The sequence below is a fragment of the Lynx rufus genome, unplaced genomic scaffold, assembly GCF_022079265.1.
Source record: "Lynx rufus isolate CCGP_SWC_20201006 ecotype Redwood Valley unplaced genomic scaffold, mLynRuf1.p SCAF_2, whole genome shotgun sequence".
In the NCBI taxonomy this organism is placed as follows: domain Eukaryota; kingdom Metazoa; phylum Chordata; class Mammalia; order Carnivora; family Felidae; genus Lynx; species Lynx rufus.
The window spans coordinates 74,359,028-74,377,941 of NW_025814834.1; the positions used below are offsets into that span (position 1 = coordinate 74,359,028).

Sequence of the window (18,914 nt, forward strand, 5' to 3'; positions counted from 1 at the left end):
GAAACTTGGATAAAATGTTAAGGATGACAAACACACATTGCTAAACTGTGGCTGACTGGTTTAATGAAGGTTGTAAGTCATGGTTTAATAACACCTGAACTCTGGTCAGGTGGTCTTGGGTTTAATCTTGTGTCCTTTAGCAAGTTACTTCTACCCACTCATGTTCTTATCTGTAAAATGGGATTAATATGAGTATTATTTTAAGAGTGTTTAGGGGAGAGATTGAATGAGACAGTGCATATGATCTCTAAGCACAGTGTCTGACTAGTTAGTATGTGCCACTACTGTTAGGGTGAGAACTATGTAATGTTAAACGGTAACAAGAGAAAACAGAATTACTCTTGCTCCTTTTCCTGCTCTGCCTGTACCTTTTATATTAAAGAGACTGAATTTGTTTTCCTAATGGAAGGCATGGCAGAGACCAATAAAGAAATACAAAGAAAAAAACTGGAAAAGTAGTGACAACCCTCACCAGTGATGAGAGAACAACCGCATGTAGATGGTGTAAAAGTTATTCAAAATTGGGAGAGGTGGGTGTACAACCTCGGCTTTTAAGATTCTTTCTAACTTGGAGATTGTTAGAAGATGAATTGAGGAGAGTATCAAGAAAGTCCCTATTAAGTAAGTACTCAGTAAATTATGTGTTGAACAAATGGACAGACCAAATGAGTTTAGACTGGTCCAGACAATGAACATTTTGTAGACCTTTCTGATGGGAAAGTATCTTAATTCACCTTACAATTTTCCTTCGTCTCCAACATCGCAGATAACAAGCTGTTTGCTGTCCTTAAGTCTAGGTTTTAGGAATATCCTTTGTTCTAATAGTGGATTAGCAACTAGATTGCTTAATATGAGTTCCAAAAATTGAATATAGAAGTGTATTATCCTCTTGTTTATTCTGTGATCAATATCAAAGCGTTTTGTGATTTTGGGGGGAGAGGAGTTAATGTATTACAATGTGTCTCTGGCTCCTGTCCAGCTGTAAAATTGTGATGCGTAAAACAAGTGCCATACTTGGTCTCAAGCCCACACGTGTTCGAAATTGAGCTCTTTGACTGGATATGTCTGATCTATAAATGGAGTTTAAAAAGTACCAGGGGATTTTGGAAGCGGATCTGTTCTGCCGTGGTGATATACCTGTTTGTAGTAGAAAATCATGGGGCTGTTCCTTTTCCTAACTAAGAGTAGTCCTGAGACATTGTAAGAGATGGTGCTGATTTAAAGAGGGTACCTTAGTTAACATGGGTGGGTCCTTAAACTTTTTCTGAATAGCTCTTTCCCTTGTGTCTAAAGGAAAGACAGATCAATTACTAGGGATAGAAGACCTTATCCAAGAAAAGAAAGGAGATGACATATACTGGAGGCAAAAATTTATACTCTGTACCCTTCAGATAATAAACTGGAATCCCCAGTAGTCTATGATTTTTCAGTTAGCTAACCGTAGAACATTGCATATGGATTTTGGTTCAACCAAAGTAGATGAACAGTTGAGTACCTTCTTATCACAGGTTTTATGTCACATGTAAAAAATATTTAGTTGTGTACATAAAGTATTCTTCCTACATTCCAAACAAAAGTCTAATGCCTTCTTCCTTGACCATTAGACTTGTTGACTTCTTTGATGATAGAGAAGTTAATGAGATTTCTAAAGCTATAGAACAGTAACATTTTTGTCATGTATTGGGTAAATGCTTATCCTAAAATATCAGGTACCATCTGGTTGTCTGGTATGGTAGAAAGAATGAACATTTAAAAGAGTAGGGCAATGATTCTCAGTGTCCAGAATTTCGTGGAGTCTCTGTGATGTTCTCAGTGGTTCCAAGAGGTCCTTCCAAGAATGTTTATATATCAATCATCTCTCTGATTCCTCTGATACATATGTGCAAGGTTGTATTTTCTATATGTACTTCAACAAGTACAACATGGCATAGCAGATCGAATGCAGAATTATATAAGAGAATCCAGTTGTTTTCTACTAAGCCAAACATAGAGATTTGCAAAAATGGAAAATAATGCCACTTTTCTTACTACCTTTTTTTGGACAGGGTAGTATGTTTATTGTTATTTTATTTCTATTTTTTAAACAATTATTTGATTATTTATTTTGAGAGAGAGGGACAGAGAGAGAGAGAAGGTGTGCGCACGAATGGGGGAGGGGCATAGAGAGAGAAAGAGAGAGGATCTCACCTGGGCTGTGCATGGTCAGCCTAGAGACCAACACAGGACTCAGTCTCACAAACTGTGAGATCATGACCTGAACCGAAATCAAGAGTTGGACCCTTAACTGACTGAATCACCTTTGCACTCCAGCATGTTTAATGTTATTTTAAAACAAATACAGTATTAAAAAATTCTTCAGTTTAAATTTCTAATAGAGTAAATATTGATAGATAAAGCTCACATTGGCAAGCTCCTTAAGGGGCTCAATACTTTTCAAGACTGTAAAGTTATTTTGAGACCAAAAAGTGTGAAAGCCAGTGGAGTGAGGCATCCCCAAACTATTGAATTATTGTTCCTCTCTTTTTCCACTACCAGTCCCTCTTTTTTGCCAACCTACATCTGAAACTTCATACGCCGAAATACTTGAGAGCAGGATAATTGAAAATTTACCTTTAAAAACAGTATTTTCTTTTCAGTGTATTTTAAAGTTGGGAATAGGTCCTTGAGGCCTCAAGTTGGGACTTTGGGATACTGATTTTTTTTTTATAATTAAAATATGACCAGGGAATATATTCCAGAACATTCTCCTTTCTACATTCTTTTCCCCTTTCCTTTTAGATGTACTGTTTTTAATAGCTGAATTAACTGGTTAGCAGACACTCCAGACACTGAACAAAATGGCAACCAGTAGCGATGCTCATATTTTTTTCCAAAGATTTTTTTTTTTTTATTATGGCAGGTTTGAGTTATCTATCCTATAAACAGACTAGATTGGGAGATTAACTTTATAATTCTTTTTTTTCCTGTTTTCCATTTATGAGCCTAATATCAATGTATTAATTTTGCTTGCATGATCATAATATGTTAAAATGTATTTTGGGGCATGGGCTTTTGTTGGCTTTGTGACAGGAAAAATTGCCAATGGTGATAGTCTTTTAATTTTAGTCTTTTAGGGTTTTTTTTTAATAGTAGAAAGATTCTTGATTTTGAAGTTTATTAACTGCTGACTTCTATTAGTACCCAAACTAAATGGTAGAGATTAAAGTCACAGAGATGATAAATATCTTAATCCTGTCATTTCTTTGCAGTGTGTATGTGCTTGTGTGTTGGGACTTGGGAGTGATAGCTAACTCTTTAGAATTTAAACTTAAATTGAGCTGATTATTTCAGGGAAATTTTGAATTTAGTGATATTTAATGTTCATCTACTTGGTAGTGGTTAATAAAATTGACTGTAGAATTTGCTACCACAGAATCTAGAGTCTAGTGAGGAGACAGATGTTCAAAAGCACACACGGGTATGAACACATAATTATTAATTATGATAAGTGCTGTGAATGAAAATTAACAAAGTGGTATATGAAAGTGTAATGAGGGCTGTGAGGGTTGAGGCAAGGACAGTCTAGAAGGAGGTGATAGTTGAGACTTGAAGGCTGAATAGGAATTAGCCAGGTTGGACTCTAAAAAAAAGGGCCTGCTCTTGAAGAGCATCATGTATACAAAGCTAGGAAGCCGGCTGGTCAGAGTGCCTGGGAAAATGGATGGTTAGTTAGGGACCAGATGTGAGAAGGGAGAGGAGCATGGTTGGCAAGAATGTCCAGAGGTGAGTGAGTGGAGGGCATCCCTGGGCTTTTTGTGCCTTATCGAAGTTCCTCCTCTGCCTACCTTCAGCCTTCTTGGGTTTCTCCACCCTCTTTAACTCTTCTTTCTAGGCTGGCTGTGACCCAGCCTGGCTTTTTTCTTCACTTCTGAAATATGCGTAAATTTGTAGGACTTCATGCTTGTCCTGGCTGTAGGGCCTCTGCGTAAGCTGAGAAGCTGCGCCTTTCTCCTTAAATGCAACCCTCCACCTCAAGGTGCTACCCACCCCAACACATGCATACACACACACACACACACACACACACACACACACACACACGCATGCTTACACACTCATCCTTGTTCTGGTATCTTCTACTCATCTTCCTGATTCCTATTTAGATATAACCTTCCTGGGGAAGCTCTTCTACCCAGAAAATCTCAAGTTATTTTGTTAGCAGTCCTATTTAACCCATTTGTTTTTTTATAACTGGCACTTCATTTAGTTTTTAATTATAAAATCATTTGGATGACTATTTGATTATCACCATAGATGAAAGCTCCATGATAGTAAGGGCTATGTTTATATATCTTTATCATTTTAAGTTTCTAATGTCTAATACATGAGTAGACCCTTAATAGGTATTAAAAGAAGGAAGGAAGGAAAGGAGAATTGGGAATTCACAGATAAGAACAAGATAGTCCAGTGGTTTTCAAAGGCTTTTGAGGACTTATCCCATCCATTAAAAATATTTTTAAGCATGCACCCTCACTGTGTGTGTTGCTTGTAAGTTTCATATAAAATAAAAACTATGTATGATATAATATACATAAAATAGAAATTTTAAAAAGATTGACAGTGAAATATTTAAGGTATTGTTAATGGTGATAACATTGTATTATTCAGGATAATGTTTACTGTTTATGATACTGGAAGCAAATCCATTTTCAAGTAGTTTTTAATTTTGAATTTGGGGAGCCTGCTTCTTGTCAGATTGAACTGAATATTAACTGCTTTTTTTCTAGTAAAGTGATTAACAAACAACCACTAGGAATAGAGATATCAACTCCACCATTTTCTTATTCTTTCTGGTGCTTTCATTAATAATATATTCAATCTGTAGTTTTAGAACACTTGTAATCTGGGGAGGGCTTGTTTCATAACATACTTAAATTGACCCTCAGAAGTATAGTACATAGCTATACTCTAAGCAAATCATGTCCACATTTCTTTCTGGAAGACATCTTTTGAACTAGACTGTCAAAGGAACTGAGAGAGACACCAAATAAAGCCTCAAGTTATTTATCGCTCTATTAGATTTTGCATAGGATACAAATTCTAGTATATACAGTCCCTGACTTCTCATGGTTTGACTAAAAGATTTTTTTGACTTTACCATGATGTGAAAGTGATAAACATTCAGTAGAAACTGTACTTCGAATTTTGATCTTCGGGTTTGACTTAGAGATTTTTTTGACTTTGCCATGATGTGAAAGTGATAAACATTCAATAGAAACTGTACTTCGAATTTTGATCTTTGGATCCTTGGGTCTTTTCCTGGGCTACCAATATGTGGTATGACCCTCTCTCGTGACACCGGGCAGCAGCAGTGAGCTGCAGCTCCCAGCCACGCTGTCACAAGGGTGAACAACTGACACACCTACCACCATTCTGTTCCTCGAGAACCATTCTGTGTTTCACTTTCAGTACTGTATTCAATACATTACATGAGGTTTTCAATACCTTATTGTAAAACAAGCTTTGATAGGCTTTGCATTAGATAATTTTGCCCAACAGTAGGCTAATGTTAAGTGTTCTAAACACATTTAAGGTGGAGTAGGTTGAACTCTGATGTTTGGTAGACCAAGTGTATTAAATGCATTTTCCACTTCTGATATTTTCAACTTAGGATGGATTTATCAGGATGTAACCCCATCGTAATAAGAGTAAGATCTGTATTTTCATCCTGTAATTCAGTAAATGTTCTTGCATGACCCTAGGATCCATGTACCTCTTTTAGGGACAGGAAGGTTAGCATTGGAGACTGACTTAGACAAGTAATTGATTTCAAGTGGTGTTAGCCCAGTGCTGGGTGCTAGAAGTGACTGCTGATGGAGAGGTGTTTCACCAAATGTTTGCCTTTTGAGCTAGGTCATGAATGACAGGAGGAGGGGAGTAAGTAGAAGAAGGGTAGAAGAGGACGCTTAGGGCCGTTGAGGCAGAGGGAACCAGCAGTGCGCTCCCCGTTCAAAGGCGTGGAGACAAGATGGTGATGGAGGAGTCTGTATCTGGTTGTGACGACACTGGCAGCCACATGAGCCACTTATATGCCACAAATCAGGGGCTTGTCATAGAAAAGATCTTTGTGAACATGGACATAATAATAACAGTAAAAGAGGACACTAAAGTTTCGTGTGCTTTAAAAAGTGTAAAAAGAAGGTACATTGCTTCTTCCTTACGTTGCTATTCCTTACATTGCTATTAGAGAAGGGGTGGACTGAAATATAATTATGGACCAATTGAGATGAGGGTGGTAAGATAAGATGGGGACGTGGAGAATGAACAGTCTGACCACCAACCAAAATTTTTGATTTTAATATGAACCAGAAGGTGTCCACTCCAGACAGCTTAGATAGCAATAGGCTTTTGCTCTTTGCTTTGAGCTCTAAGTGTAAGATAGCACACTAACGTGTGCATTAAAGAACTTGACCAGTTTTCTTGTTTATTTACCATCCAGAAAATCACAACTAATCAAAGGTTTAATTTTTAAAAATTATTTTTTGTACTAAAGAATTAGTATAACCAGACTCTTCATCATATTCCCAAAATTTTGCAGGAATTATTTAAGTTATTATTAAAAAGTTCTTTGTTGTAGTCCTTTGGCTTAGAAAATTGAGCTTTTGCCAATTTAGGGCAATGTCAACTTGAAACTCATATCTGGTATCTTACTTTCTCTTGATTATATAGTTTGATGTATTTCACATTTACATGATTTCTTCCTATCCTGGTTGTGTCTATCCTGCATTGCTTTGTCATAGATGAGGGATACGTTGTAGGTTTTTTTGTGTTGTTTTTGTTGTTGTTGTTGTTCCCCTTTTGGGCTGTGTGATGATGCTCTACCTCTAATTCTTTTAAAGTAGAAGTAAGGTTCAAAAATTATGCTTGAATTATTCAGTCACTTAATCTTTAACATCATGTTACAACAGTCTATTCATATTTCTCAGAGGTTTTAAATTTAGTGCCAATTTTGCATTTCATAGGATAAGATAAAATTCTAGCTTAAAATTCTTTGGGAATGCTTAGCCTTCTAGCTGGGAATTTTTTATGTCCTTATTGAGTTGCCTCTAAGAGGGTAGACCCTCTGGACTCAGAGAAAGTCGCAGCTGCCTTAGAGTGGCCACCAGTGGGAGGTAAATCTGATTAAGTCCTTAAGATGATTTGTTTAGAAATACGTAAAGGGTATATGTTTAAATTTACCAAGAAATAAGGCGACATATGTGAGGGGGATTTGTAAGAAAGGCCTTGAATGGCAGTTTGAAGATAGTATGCTTAATTTAATTTGTCATCCTACGGTTAAATTTTTTGTTTTACTTATATGTCTTATTTTTCCTCCACAGTTGTACAATGGTAGATGGAGTGATGATTCTTCCTGTGCTAATGATGATTGCTTTCCCTTCCCCTAGTATGGAAGGTAAGTGTCTCACAGCTATTTGGAGTAGGGTAAGTTTCTGTGTAGTGTTTGGCTCTCTGTGAACTAGGTTGTTCTTAATCCTGTCACACTTCACACTCCTCCATTCTCCCCCTTTGTTAAGACTTTATTTTTTTAAAGTCATGTTTTTGGTTCACAGCAAAATTGAGAGGAAGGTATAGAGAGTGCTCATATACCCTTTGCCCCCACACATTCGGACCCTTCCCCATCACCAACATCCCCCCACCAAAGTGGTACACTTGTTATAATTGATGGACCTACACTGACATGTCATAGTTATCCAAGTCCGTAGTTTACGTTAGGGTTCACTCTTGGTGTTGTGCATTCTGTGGGTTTGGACAGATGTATAATGACATGTATCCACCATTATAGTACCATACAAAGTACTTCATTGTCCTAAAAACCCCCTGTGCTCCACCTGTTCATTCCTTCCCCCCACCCTCCTTACCACTGGCAACCACTGATCTTTTTACTGCCTTCATAGTTTTATCTTTTCCAGAATGTCATATAGTTGGAATCGTATGATATGTAGTCTTTTTCGGATTGGCTTCTTTCACTTGTGAGTAGGCATTTAAGGTTCCTCTGTGTCTTTTCAGGGCTCATTTCTTTTAGCAGTGAATAATATTCCATTGTCTGGATGTACCACAGTTTTATTTATCCATTGACCTACTGAAGGGACACATCGGATGCTTCTGGGTTTTGGCAGTTAGGAATAAAGTTGCTCTAAACATCCGTGTGCAGGTTGTGTGTGGACAGAAGTTTCCAGCTCCTTTGGGTAAATACCAAGGTTTGTGATTACTGGATTTTATGGTAGAGTATGTTCAGTTTTATAAGAAGCCTCTAAATTGTCTTTCAAAGTGACTCTACCATTTGCATTCCCACCAACAATGAATAAGAGAGAGTTCCTGTTGCTCCAATTCCTCAGCAGCATTTGGTGTTGTCATTGATTCTGGATTTTGGCCACTCTAATAGGCGTGTAGCGGTATCTCATTGTTGTTTTAATTTGCATTTTCCTGATGACATCTGACGTGGAGCATATGCCTTTATATGCTTATTTGCCATCTTTCTATCTTCTTTGGTGAGGTAGCAGTTAAGATCTTTGGCCCAATTTTTAATCAGGTTGTTCGTTTGCTTATTTTTGAGTTGTAAGAGTTCTTTGCACATTTTGAATAACAGTCTTTTTTTTTTTTTTAATTTTTTTTTTCAACGTTTATTTATTTTTGGGACAGAGAGAGACAGAGCATGAACGGGCGAGGGGCAGAGAGAGAGGGAGACACAGAATCGGAAACAGGCTCCAGGCTCTGAGCCATCAGCCCAGAGCCCGACGCGGGGCTCGAACTCACAGACCACGAGATCGTGACCTGGCTGAAGTCGGACGCTTAACCGACTGCGCCACCCAGGCGCCCCTTGAATAACAGTCTTTTATCACGTGTGTCTTTTGCGCATATTTTCTCCCATTCTGTCACTTGCTTTTTCATTCTTTTGATGTTGTCTTTCACAGAGCAGAAGTTTTAAATTTTAATGAAGTCCAGTTTATTATTTCTTTCATAGATTGTGCCTCTAAAAAATTATTGCCGTACCCAAGGTCATCTGGATTTTCTCCTATGTTTATCCAATAATATTACATTATGTAATACTACGTAATGGGCTTTACATTAAGTTTCTGTTGGACAGTGCCGTTGTAACCAATTTAGGTATCTATAGTCTAGATTCTGTTCTAAGCAGTGTTAAAAACATTTCAATAATGCTACAGTACCGAGAAATTATAAATTAAGATATAAATATATAAGATAAGATATAAATTAAGGATCCCCTGTGGTAAGTTGAAAAGAATTGGAGGTGTTTAAATCAGAGGAAAGGTTGGGTCCTAAGTTGTAAGAATTAGTAAGAATTGGGTTGGAAAAATTTGATGGTAGTTCATATTTTTAACAGTCAAATTTTACCAGTCGTTCTCACCTGGGAGTTATTTTACTCTCCAAGGAACATTTGACAATATCTGGAGACCCAACAGGAAAACAGGAATTTTCCTCCTCTGTGTAATTGCTAAACTATGGCAACTAGGAAAAAAAAAATCTACAGAATATTGTGGCACAAAGTCCCTCCAAATTCCATTCCCTTCCCTAGATATAGTATCAGTTTCGTATGGTATTAAGCAGTTCTTACTGGTTTCATTTGATATCATGGGTGGGCCTGTGGTTGTGGGTATGTAGTATGAAGAGAGAAGAAGTGGAGAAAGAATGGAGAAGAAAGGAGAAAAGGGTGTTTATGAGTCAATATTAACAACCATGTCATTGGTTGTGTTTTTCCTGCTTTTAGCTCTTGAACTGCCCAAAGAATCCGGCAGATGACCCCCTAAAGCCCCAGTGCAGATATGTCATGAAACAAGTCAGTCTGGCTGAAATGGAAACGGATTGCCCCTGAAGTCCTGCTCTTTAACATATCACCACCACTAGGATGTTTACAAGGAAGGAAAAGGACTCTTTATTCTTTAGTTGCAATAGCTTTTTTTTTTTTAAACCAGAATATCCAGTGCCTGCTACAGCCTAGAGTACTCTAATCCTAATAACAGTTGCCTTAGTCCTGTCTTCCCTTCATGACTCAACTCCTTGTTAACTGTCAATAGCATATTCTGTGAAAAGACTCTTTGTTTTTGTATATTTACTAGGAATTAAAAAAAAACCCACACTGAGAACCCTTGATTGTAATGTACTCTAATATATTCAACATTAGTCATAAAGCAAATGTTAAGTACAAAATATTTCACCAAAAGAGGTAAATAATAGGGCAGATAACTAAAATCTTTATACTAGCTCCAAAGATTGTTGAGTGCAGACCTTTAGACTACCAAGTTTAAAAGGAAATAGAACCATGTTTGATGTTTGCAAAGTAGCTATGGCACCTGATTGATTGTGCTTCAGTGGAGCTAGATGGCATTACTGGGGCATAAATAAGAAAGTCATAGGGATTTTATTCCAATATATTTTGTTGGGTAGTGTACTCTTTTTAGTTCATTGAAAACAACAACAACAACAACAACAACAACAACAACAACAACAACTTTCCCTTTGTCTCCCAAATTACTCCCACATGTTTCTTAAATATTGATTGGAAATAGTGTGCACTTCAAATAATAGGTCCCCAATAGTGATTTTGGTAGAGTTTGGTTAGTATGAGTGTACTTTAGAATATTTCTCAAGTTGTATGGAATCCTAAATACTCCATGTCAAAAAAGACTAAATAGGTCTGGAAAATACTGCTTACTATAACTATCTTCTTGATGATCATAGGCAATACTTATTGAGTGGTGGCTAATATATGCCAAATGTTTTATATGAGTTATTTCCCATAATTCTCATGATTACCCTGATGAGATAGGTTTTTGGGGATGTGCCTTTGAATTGGTTAAAACTCTCGCTCAGGATTACACAGCCAACAAAAAGGTATAATATACTTTAAGGAATGGTATTCAAGAGCTTCAATCATTATCAACCTTCTTCAGAATATTGCTTTTTTTTTTCTGTACCTTAAATTAGCTACGTCCACACTGACATTATATCTGATGCATGCTAGACTCCCCCTCAGTCCAGTCTGTTTGAGAGCTGAGATGAGAGCAAATGATCAGGCTCCTTTACCTGGGTTTATGTTTTTTTATTTCTCATCTCTCATACCAATATTCATTTTTCATGTTCATTATATACACAACTCTAGCTGCAGGAAGAGTTTTATTTGCTCTCACCGAGAAGAGCACTTGAGTCCTAATTATCCGTATATCCTTCCTATCCCTTCCCATTAATAAGACTAATCATGCTCTAATACTGCTATTATGCCACTGGGGAGAAGTCCATTTTTGTTCCAGAACCTCCATGTTTGGCTTTCCCTTTGTCCCTGAGAGCATTTGCAGGTGACGTCCATGACACAAATACTTAAAATGGAATATTGCTTCAGAAATATTTCTAAGCTAAGATGACCCACATTTTATCAAATTTGCAAGCCATAGTTAGATTTTATTATAGCGGGGAGCACTGGACTTTTGCAGAGGTTTGTTGCAAGAGGTTTTGGCCTGTTCTAGAGAAGAGTGCTAAGTTCTAAATTAGTTTGTGGGCTGACTTGATTTTATTATTTCCAAAGCCATCACCACTCAAGACTTCCCAGCCCAATTACCCAATGAGGGAAGGAAAGGGATAACTTCAATGGACTTTTTGTTAGGGTCCACAAAGGTGCCCCTCTTTGCGACTGTAGAAGAAGAATAGAATAAGCCTTTCTTTGAATTTCTCATTATTGAAGATTCAGGAAGTTCTTGAAGGGGCGAGTGAATGTAAGAGAAATGTCTTTATTAAATTTGTTGCTCTCATTTCTCATTACTATAATTTATCCCTGTTCAGAATAAAATCTTTTTCACTGACACATCATCAAATGAGAGACTTTTTGGGGAGAGAGATGAGAAATATTGAGCTATTGTTTGCCACTCATTACTAGGACCTAAAGTGTAAATATCTGATCGAAGCGCACACTTTTAAGATACTGTTTCTTTATTGTCAGATTTTCTTCTCTAACAGACTGGTGGTGTGTTAGTTGATGTCAGGTGAACTACGACAAAGTTTCCTTTTAGTTTTTTCTTCTTAGGAGATGTTTGTTTTGGCTGTGGGTAAACTGAAGCCACATCCATTTTTTTTCCCCAGTGGACATTATAAAATGTTCATATTTAGTGCATTTATATGAGAGGAGGGTAGTAGCAGTAGGAGGTGGAGAAGACTCTAAAAATTCGATCTAAGTCAAATACTGAACAGATGTGAAAACAAATCGAAGACCCACGCTCATGAAACGATTTCCTTGTGGTCAGCAGTGAGAGGGCAGCGCAATAGCTTCTCGGCTTCTCTTTTTATGAAGATAGGTCTCAAGAATGAGAAGATGGTTGCCATCTCCTCTTTATGGAAAAACTTGCGAAGCAGGAAATTTGTAGATGTGTCATATATGCAACTTTCGCTCTTGGAAAGAAGCAAACACCAAGGAAAATAAGACATAATAAAAAATTGCTTTGTAACTCCCAAAACGCTATTAGCCCGTCCTCAGGAAGTTCCTTCTGCAGCCCAGCATGACCTCAGGCAAGCTTCCACAGATAATGATTATATGGAATAGTCATAATTACTCAGAACTCATGTCAAGTCCAAGATCATGTAAGACACAGGGCGGAGTGACTTTCAAACTTTTCACTGTGACTCACAGTAAGAAACATTTTAGCGTTGGACCCAGCGCATCTACATTTAGAAACGTTTTAGAGTAGGACCCACACACATCTGAAACACAAAATTCGTGCAAAAACAGCAGCTACTCTTACTATGTTTAACGTACTCCCATTTCTTCTCTTTTTTATTCCATTCGGCTTTATTTTAATTTAAAAAGAAAAAAAAAGAGGCCTTGTTTTCAACCACAAAATCGATTTCCCTACCCACGAATGGTTCATGCCCCATGGTTTAAAAAGGTGACTCCAGTCTGCTCCTAGGAGCTCCCTGCCCGGAAGTGCCTGCTGCCCTCAGGTGAAAGCTCTGACCACCGACCTGTGCGTTCTCCAGCAGAGCTGGCCTGGGACCTTTTATTTTTTTCACGAGTTCATGAAGCCCCGACCATCCTCTCTGTCCGAGCCAGTAGTTTGACAGGAAGAGGGAAGTTTACATTTGTGCCTCCTCAGCCTTGGTCGTTAACACTGGAACAGCTGCTGCCTGATTTTAATCAGCTGAATCTGAGCTCTGCAGAGCAGGGTGTTTTCCTAGATCCACGGTAATGCTTCATCTAATTCTTTGTTATGGGTTAGAGCGGAGCACCGACCTTCCGAGGATATGAAATTTGGGGGATGTGGCCAGGAGGGAAGAAATAAGAGGAAGAATGAAATTTCTTTTGAGCAGGAGGTGGTGAAAATCACCTTAAGGAAACAAAAACAACCACCTCTGCCTGTAATCGAATGGTGATTTGGAGTGGGAGTGGCCTTACTTATTTAGTTAGTTAGTTGTATTTATTTCCCCTTCTACATTCTGGTACCTACACCAAGCTAGTTTGTATGAAAAAAAGAATCGGATCCATTCAGAAAGGTTGTAAAGAATAGATAGGAAAAAAAAAAAAAACCCATAGTCCAGTTTAGAATTGGACTCATCTGGTGTGTTTATAATACTACACACTGCCATGGTGAATTACATTGTCATGGCTTCTCTTTATCTTCAACATCGTGTCCTAATTCATCTGCTTCACAATGTCAGTTTTGCAAAGTGTTAGGGTAATTTTTGGTAGGTAAAAATGATGTGGTTAGTCAGAGTCTTCTGAAGGGAAGGCTCTTGGCCATGCAGAGGAAGCAGGCCTTTCTCAGGAGAGAGACAGAGTGAGACAGAGTGAGACTGTGTCATGAGCCATGTTCTTCGTCTTCACTGCGTCTGTGTGTGTGTGTGTGTGTGTGTGTGTGTGTGTGTGTGCGCGCGCGCGCATGCGCACGTTATTTCACTTCTCAGGGTCTATTCCTGCAGCGGCGCGATGGAAACAGTGACAGGGTGGTTGTGAGGAGTTTATGGGGAGTACAAGCAAAGTGAGCCCTGGAGCGTAGGAAGCCAAGACTTAGTGGTGTTCACCATCTTATCCCCAGTGTCAAAGACAGTGCCTGGCATATAACTGGTGCTCAGTGAATATTTGACAAATGAATGAATAAATAATGTTGGCTACAATACTAATTATTATAATATAAGAAAAAAAAAGAGGAGACAGGGACTGGTCTGGGCTGAGGTGATGAGAAGAGCACATCTTTCGAAGAATTTATTCTGAGTTTGGGAAAAAAGAATCAGTTGTAGCACAGTCTTACAATCTCCGACTGATTAATTAGCACGAGTATGCTGGTAGGCGCTGGTGATGTCAGCATAACTAGAAGTGGTTCCTTCTGTCAAGGAGTCACAGTCTGGTTGGATAAGGCAAAGGTTAAAGCACAGCACCGGGGATATCAACAGGAAGGACCTTCATATCACACTGGGCTGGGACTGGGGACAGCAGTCCAGGGAGCAGGAGTTTGGCAGGATGAACGGGCATTAGACCAGCAAAGGAAGGGCCGAGAAGGACTTCTGATGCAGAGACGGGCCCCACCCAGAGAAGTCGTGGAGGTGGGGGAAATGTGAGGACACCACCTGCACGGTCCAGCATGGCCAGCGCAGTCTTGAGAAGGGAGCGGGGTTGAGAGTTCAGGTCCTACTGGCCTGGCAGGGTCTGGGGTACTGAGGTGGTTGCTTCCTATCCTGAGGGGAGTGAGAGCCATTGAAAGATTAAGTAGGGGTGGTTTGCATTCGCAAAGATTTGTGCAGCGGAAGTGGATCACGGGGTACGGCAAGGCGAGAGGTACACGGGTGAGGAAAACTGGTTCTCCTGTGGTGGTGGACAGGCCCACATGCCGTAGTTTGGGAGGCCTCCCAACTGTGGCAACTTAATGGTGGCAAACAACAAAAACAAAACCTGAGTTCAAAGAGTAGACCTCTGTTACAGACCTTTGTTATTATTATTCATGAATAACAACTGCAGTGGCAACTGAGAATAACCTAATAATAATTCCACTGCTACTTTTATTATGCAAACAGAAGCCTGAGCTGCTGACTTTTCTAGCAACTTTTGCAGGACATTTAAATCCCTCTAGCTGGCCCTTTGTTCCTGTGTTGCCATGGAGTGTCAATAAGCCCAGCTCAGAATAACCCAGGCGGTGAAATGCGAGGTACAGCTTGCTCGCTGGCATGTTGGCTGGCCAGGTTATACTGTTTTCATCGCTCCCGTCTTGGGAGGAGCACTGGGCAGCTGGTTGCCCTGGCAGCTGTGAAAGGTGTACGTCTCTTGGCTGCCCGGAGTTTGAAATGCAACCCAGGCTTGCCTGCCTACTGAGCATGTGCGGCTCCCGATTGAGCTGATAGCAACTGAAAATAGCCCACTGAGCACCTGTCCCTTGTACACCAGCCCCTGGCCGACTGCCATTTAGGACAGTGGGGACTCAACTTGGTGGATAGGTGAGGGGCTGCGTGGATTTTAATGGTTCTTAGGAAGATCTTAGAAACTTTGGCCCTGGCTGAAAAGGAAGAAGAAAAAAAAAAAAAGCAGCCTCTTCTGAGCGGTACTCTTTGGCACGTCTGGGGTTAGTGGGTGGTCACGGTGGCTGCATGATATACAGTATGTGCTGAAGACACCATACAGTTAGTTCTCTTTGCTCAGCCACAGTGTGGTCCAGTAGACTGAGAGAGAGGTATATGTTCTCTCTTGGAGATAATAGCTTTCCTGAAAAACTCCTGGAAGGTAGCCATCCAGGGTTTATGCTGTTTCAGTCTTAGAACGGGGAGGCATGGCGTTAAACTATTTTGTTTGATTTTCTACCTGTTCTTTAATCCCCAGTGATTGTCAGTAGACCACTTCTGCATGGTGTCTCTTTGCTAGATTATTCTTTCTCAGCAGTCCAAATGCGGCCATAGAATAGAATCACAGCATGTTATGGGGCTGCCTGTGCCCCTTTGGGAATCCTTCCCTTTCCTTCTGGGCTTTCATGTCTTCAGCGGGCTTGCCATTGTTGGGCACAGTTGGCATGTCAGTGTGGATGGAAGCGGGCTCTGGAAAGAAATACTTCTGAAATGACTGGGGGTATTAAAGCTACTATTTAAAAGTGACCCTTCGGAGATACTTGGGTTACCTTCAGGCTGTCAGTGCCCTGAAGCTACAGGAGCCGATGGGAATCTGTGGAAAGTCTGGCCTGCTGCTTTCGCCTTAGTTTGTGTTTAGATATTCTTGCTCCCTAGCCAGTGGCCTCGTGACACATCTCAGATTTAGCTGCCTTTCTTCTGCCAAGGTTCAAGATGATTGTGGAAGCTGGGAATGGTATGCAGTGCCACAGAGATTGGGGGCAGAGGGGGAAGAGAGGGTTTGAAAAGCCAATTATGGTCTACAGCACTCTCAAAAAATGCTTTCGGTGTCTACCTTGAGCGTAGGCACCTGGAGCCTTTCTGCGGGCTCAGGGCTGAAAAAAGAATAAGCTCAAAATGACCCCCACTCAACCATGGCCTGGTGACTGCAGGATCCTTTAGTCTATTGACTACTACGCCAATCTTCTTCTTAAGCATTGAATTTGGGAGTTAGCGGCTTCTTGTGGACCATATTAGTTAGACTGATAGGGAAAAGAAGATATGCAAAGCAAAGATGAAGCTAAAGGCTGGAGTACAGATGCACAAGACATGTATTCATGGGATTGAAGGCATGGGATTCCTCTCGTAATTAACCTTGCCCTGGAGTTCTGGACCCGATAGGGCCTTAGGACGTGAGTTGGGAAATTGGGGGATAGGGTGGTAGCGGTATCGGAGGCTTGAGCAGTGCCCCCACTTTTTACCCTCGGATAGCTTAATCTCTTGTGCTTCATGCAGGCTGTAGAGAATGTAGTCTAGAAATCCCCTGTTCTCTCCGTGCATTTTTCTGGGGGTGGGGTAGAGTAGGGAGCTAGAGAGGAGGAATTTAACTAATTGTGGACATTTTTACCTTTGACTCCAGGTACTGCATTGCCTAGGGGCTGGCATTCTAAGACTATTGTTCAACAAATTGGAGCCCTGCCCATCTTCTGAGGGATTTATCTCTGTGGTTTGAAAGCTTCCAGAAAGGTTGTTGGGGATGTGGTGGTGGTTTGTTGATTGTGAGTAAAACCTTGAAGGCCAAGTCACCGCTAGGGCACAGAAGGGCAAATAGAGGTGGGAGCCTTGTGCTGAGTCCACACTGTAGTTCCTTTCCCATCATCCTATACCACGCAGAGCCCTTGGTTAAGGTTTCCTGTAACGGCAAAATTTTCAATACAGCGCTTGGCTAGGAAACCCTTACTAGAGCAGCCGTGTACTCCCTAGTTAGCCTGTGGAACCCACATGAGTCAAGCACACCTCTTCCCACACTGTGAACAGGGCTTCTAGCCTCAACATTTGATAGATGGTTACCACATCGCTGGTTCTCTTCAAATCCAAATGACAAAGGGATCGCTTCTCTGAAATGTTTATAATCAACCAGGTCTTTTTCTCTCCACCCTCAGGCTGTGGTACTCTCTGTTACTCTTCCAATAAGTGGAGATTCACTCAGGGCCAGGCGTTGTCAATATATGGGGGTGGGGTGGGGATACTTTCTGGTCTCCAAGAGAATTCCTTAGTAGGTAATTTCCGTTAGGTTTTGTAATCATTTGTTTTTCTGAAGGGAAGATTGAAGAAGTGTGAAGACATGATGAAGAAAAGGGTCATTATTTTCCCCCTATTAAAGAGTTGCTTCATTGACATGGTACAAGTATTAAAACGATGTCTTTGCTACATTCTGGGAATCGTAAAACGCATGGAAAAGACAGACCAATATTGTCTTAGGTCAATACCCCACAATGTGCTTTAACTTGTTAGTCACTTAAACACAGACCAAGTTTTTGGCTTTGAAATAGAAGGTGTGGCTGCTGCAATAGGGCTTCATTTACAGGGATTATTTCAGAGACAAGGAGTCAGCTCAGACACAAAATAAACAGATGGCACTTTTTTTTTTTTTCCCCCCTCTCAGCTTCAGCAGTTCAAATGCAGGATGACTTAGGAATCCTTATCACCTTCAGCAAAGCAAGAAGGGGAAAATGATGTAATTCACTCTTTCCCTACTCCCTGCTGAAAACGCCATTACTTTCACTGATAGGAGAAAAATGGCAGCAAATACCAGGGGCGTCTTTTTCACTGCTGAGCAGACAAGTCCTGCATGACTCCCCTAATGTGGCCGGAGGCCAGGCACTTACTATGTTTTGATCATTCTGGTCACCTTAGCATCAGAGTAGCCAAACGTCCTCATGTCACCCATCCAAGGAAGGACCATCCATACAAGCCCTGCTGTTCTATTAATGTGTTAAATAAGTCCTTGTTTTAGGGGCTTTTGTATTTTACCTCTTTCTTCTAACAACCAGGCAGACAGAACACCTACTGTACCACACCGCAAGTATTAATTTTCTACACTTGTAAGCCAGAGTAGGTGAACAGATGTGACGCTATGGCGAACTCCTCTAGGAAGAAATGGCTTGCACAGACATGCTGGCTCGGTGACTAAGCCTTGCCTTAAGATCTCTGCTGACATTTAAAGACTTTATAGGCTCAGTCTGCTCTGAAAACCAGCATCATGTCTCTTCCCACCTCTAAATCCTTTCCGTGAAGAGAAAATTCATCCGGAAGCAAATATCCATCAGGCTTGTACTCCTGTCAATCACTGAAGCAGGCGGGGGCTCTGTAACAGTGAGCAGAGTAGGGTCAGTCCCTCCCCTCATGGCGCTCCTAGTCCGGAGGAGAGACTTGGACATTCAGTAGCCAGACAGACACATGCGTGTGAGTGTATACAGGTGGTTCTTACTTTAAATTTGAGTGTGTGAACAAAGGCTTCTTTAAGAGAGGGTAGATGCTAACTAGGTAAATGGAGTGTAGGCAGGGAG

The 18,914-nt window shown here is 40.3% G+C and overlaps 1 protein-coding gene across 1 annotated transcript in view; it reads left to right on the forward strand.

Annotated features, from left to right (window-relative positions):
* Nucleotides 1-18,914, forward strand: part of ACVR1 (activin A receptor type 1) — an 87,343-nt gene that overhangs the window by 13,162 nt on the left and 55,267 nt on the right. The window contains exon 2 of the mRNA XM_047084121.1: nucleotides 7,359-7,432. Coding sequence (XP_046940077.1) covers nucleotides 7,366-7,432 — 67 coding nt within the window. The 5' untranslated portion in view covers nucleotides 7,359-7,365. The remainder of the gene's footprint in view (nucleotides 1-7,358; nucleotides 7,433-18,914) is intronic.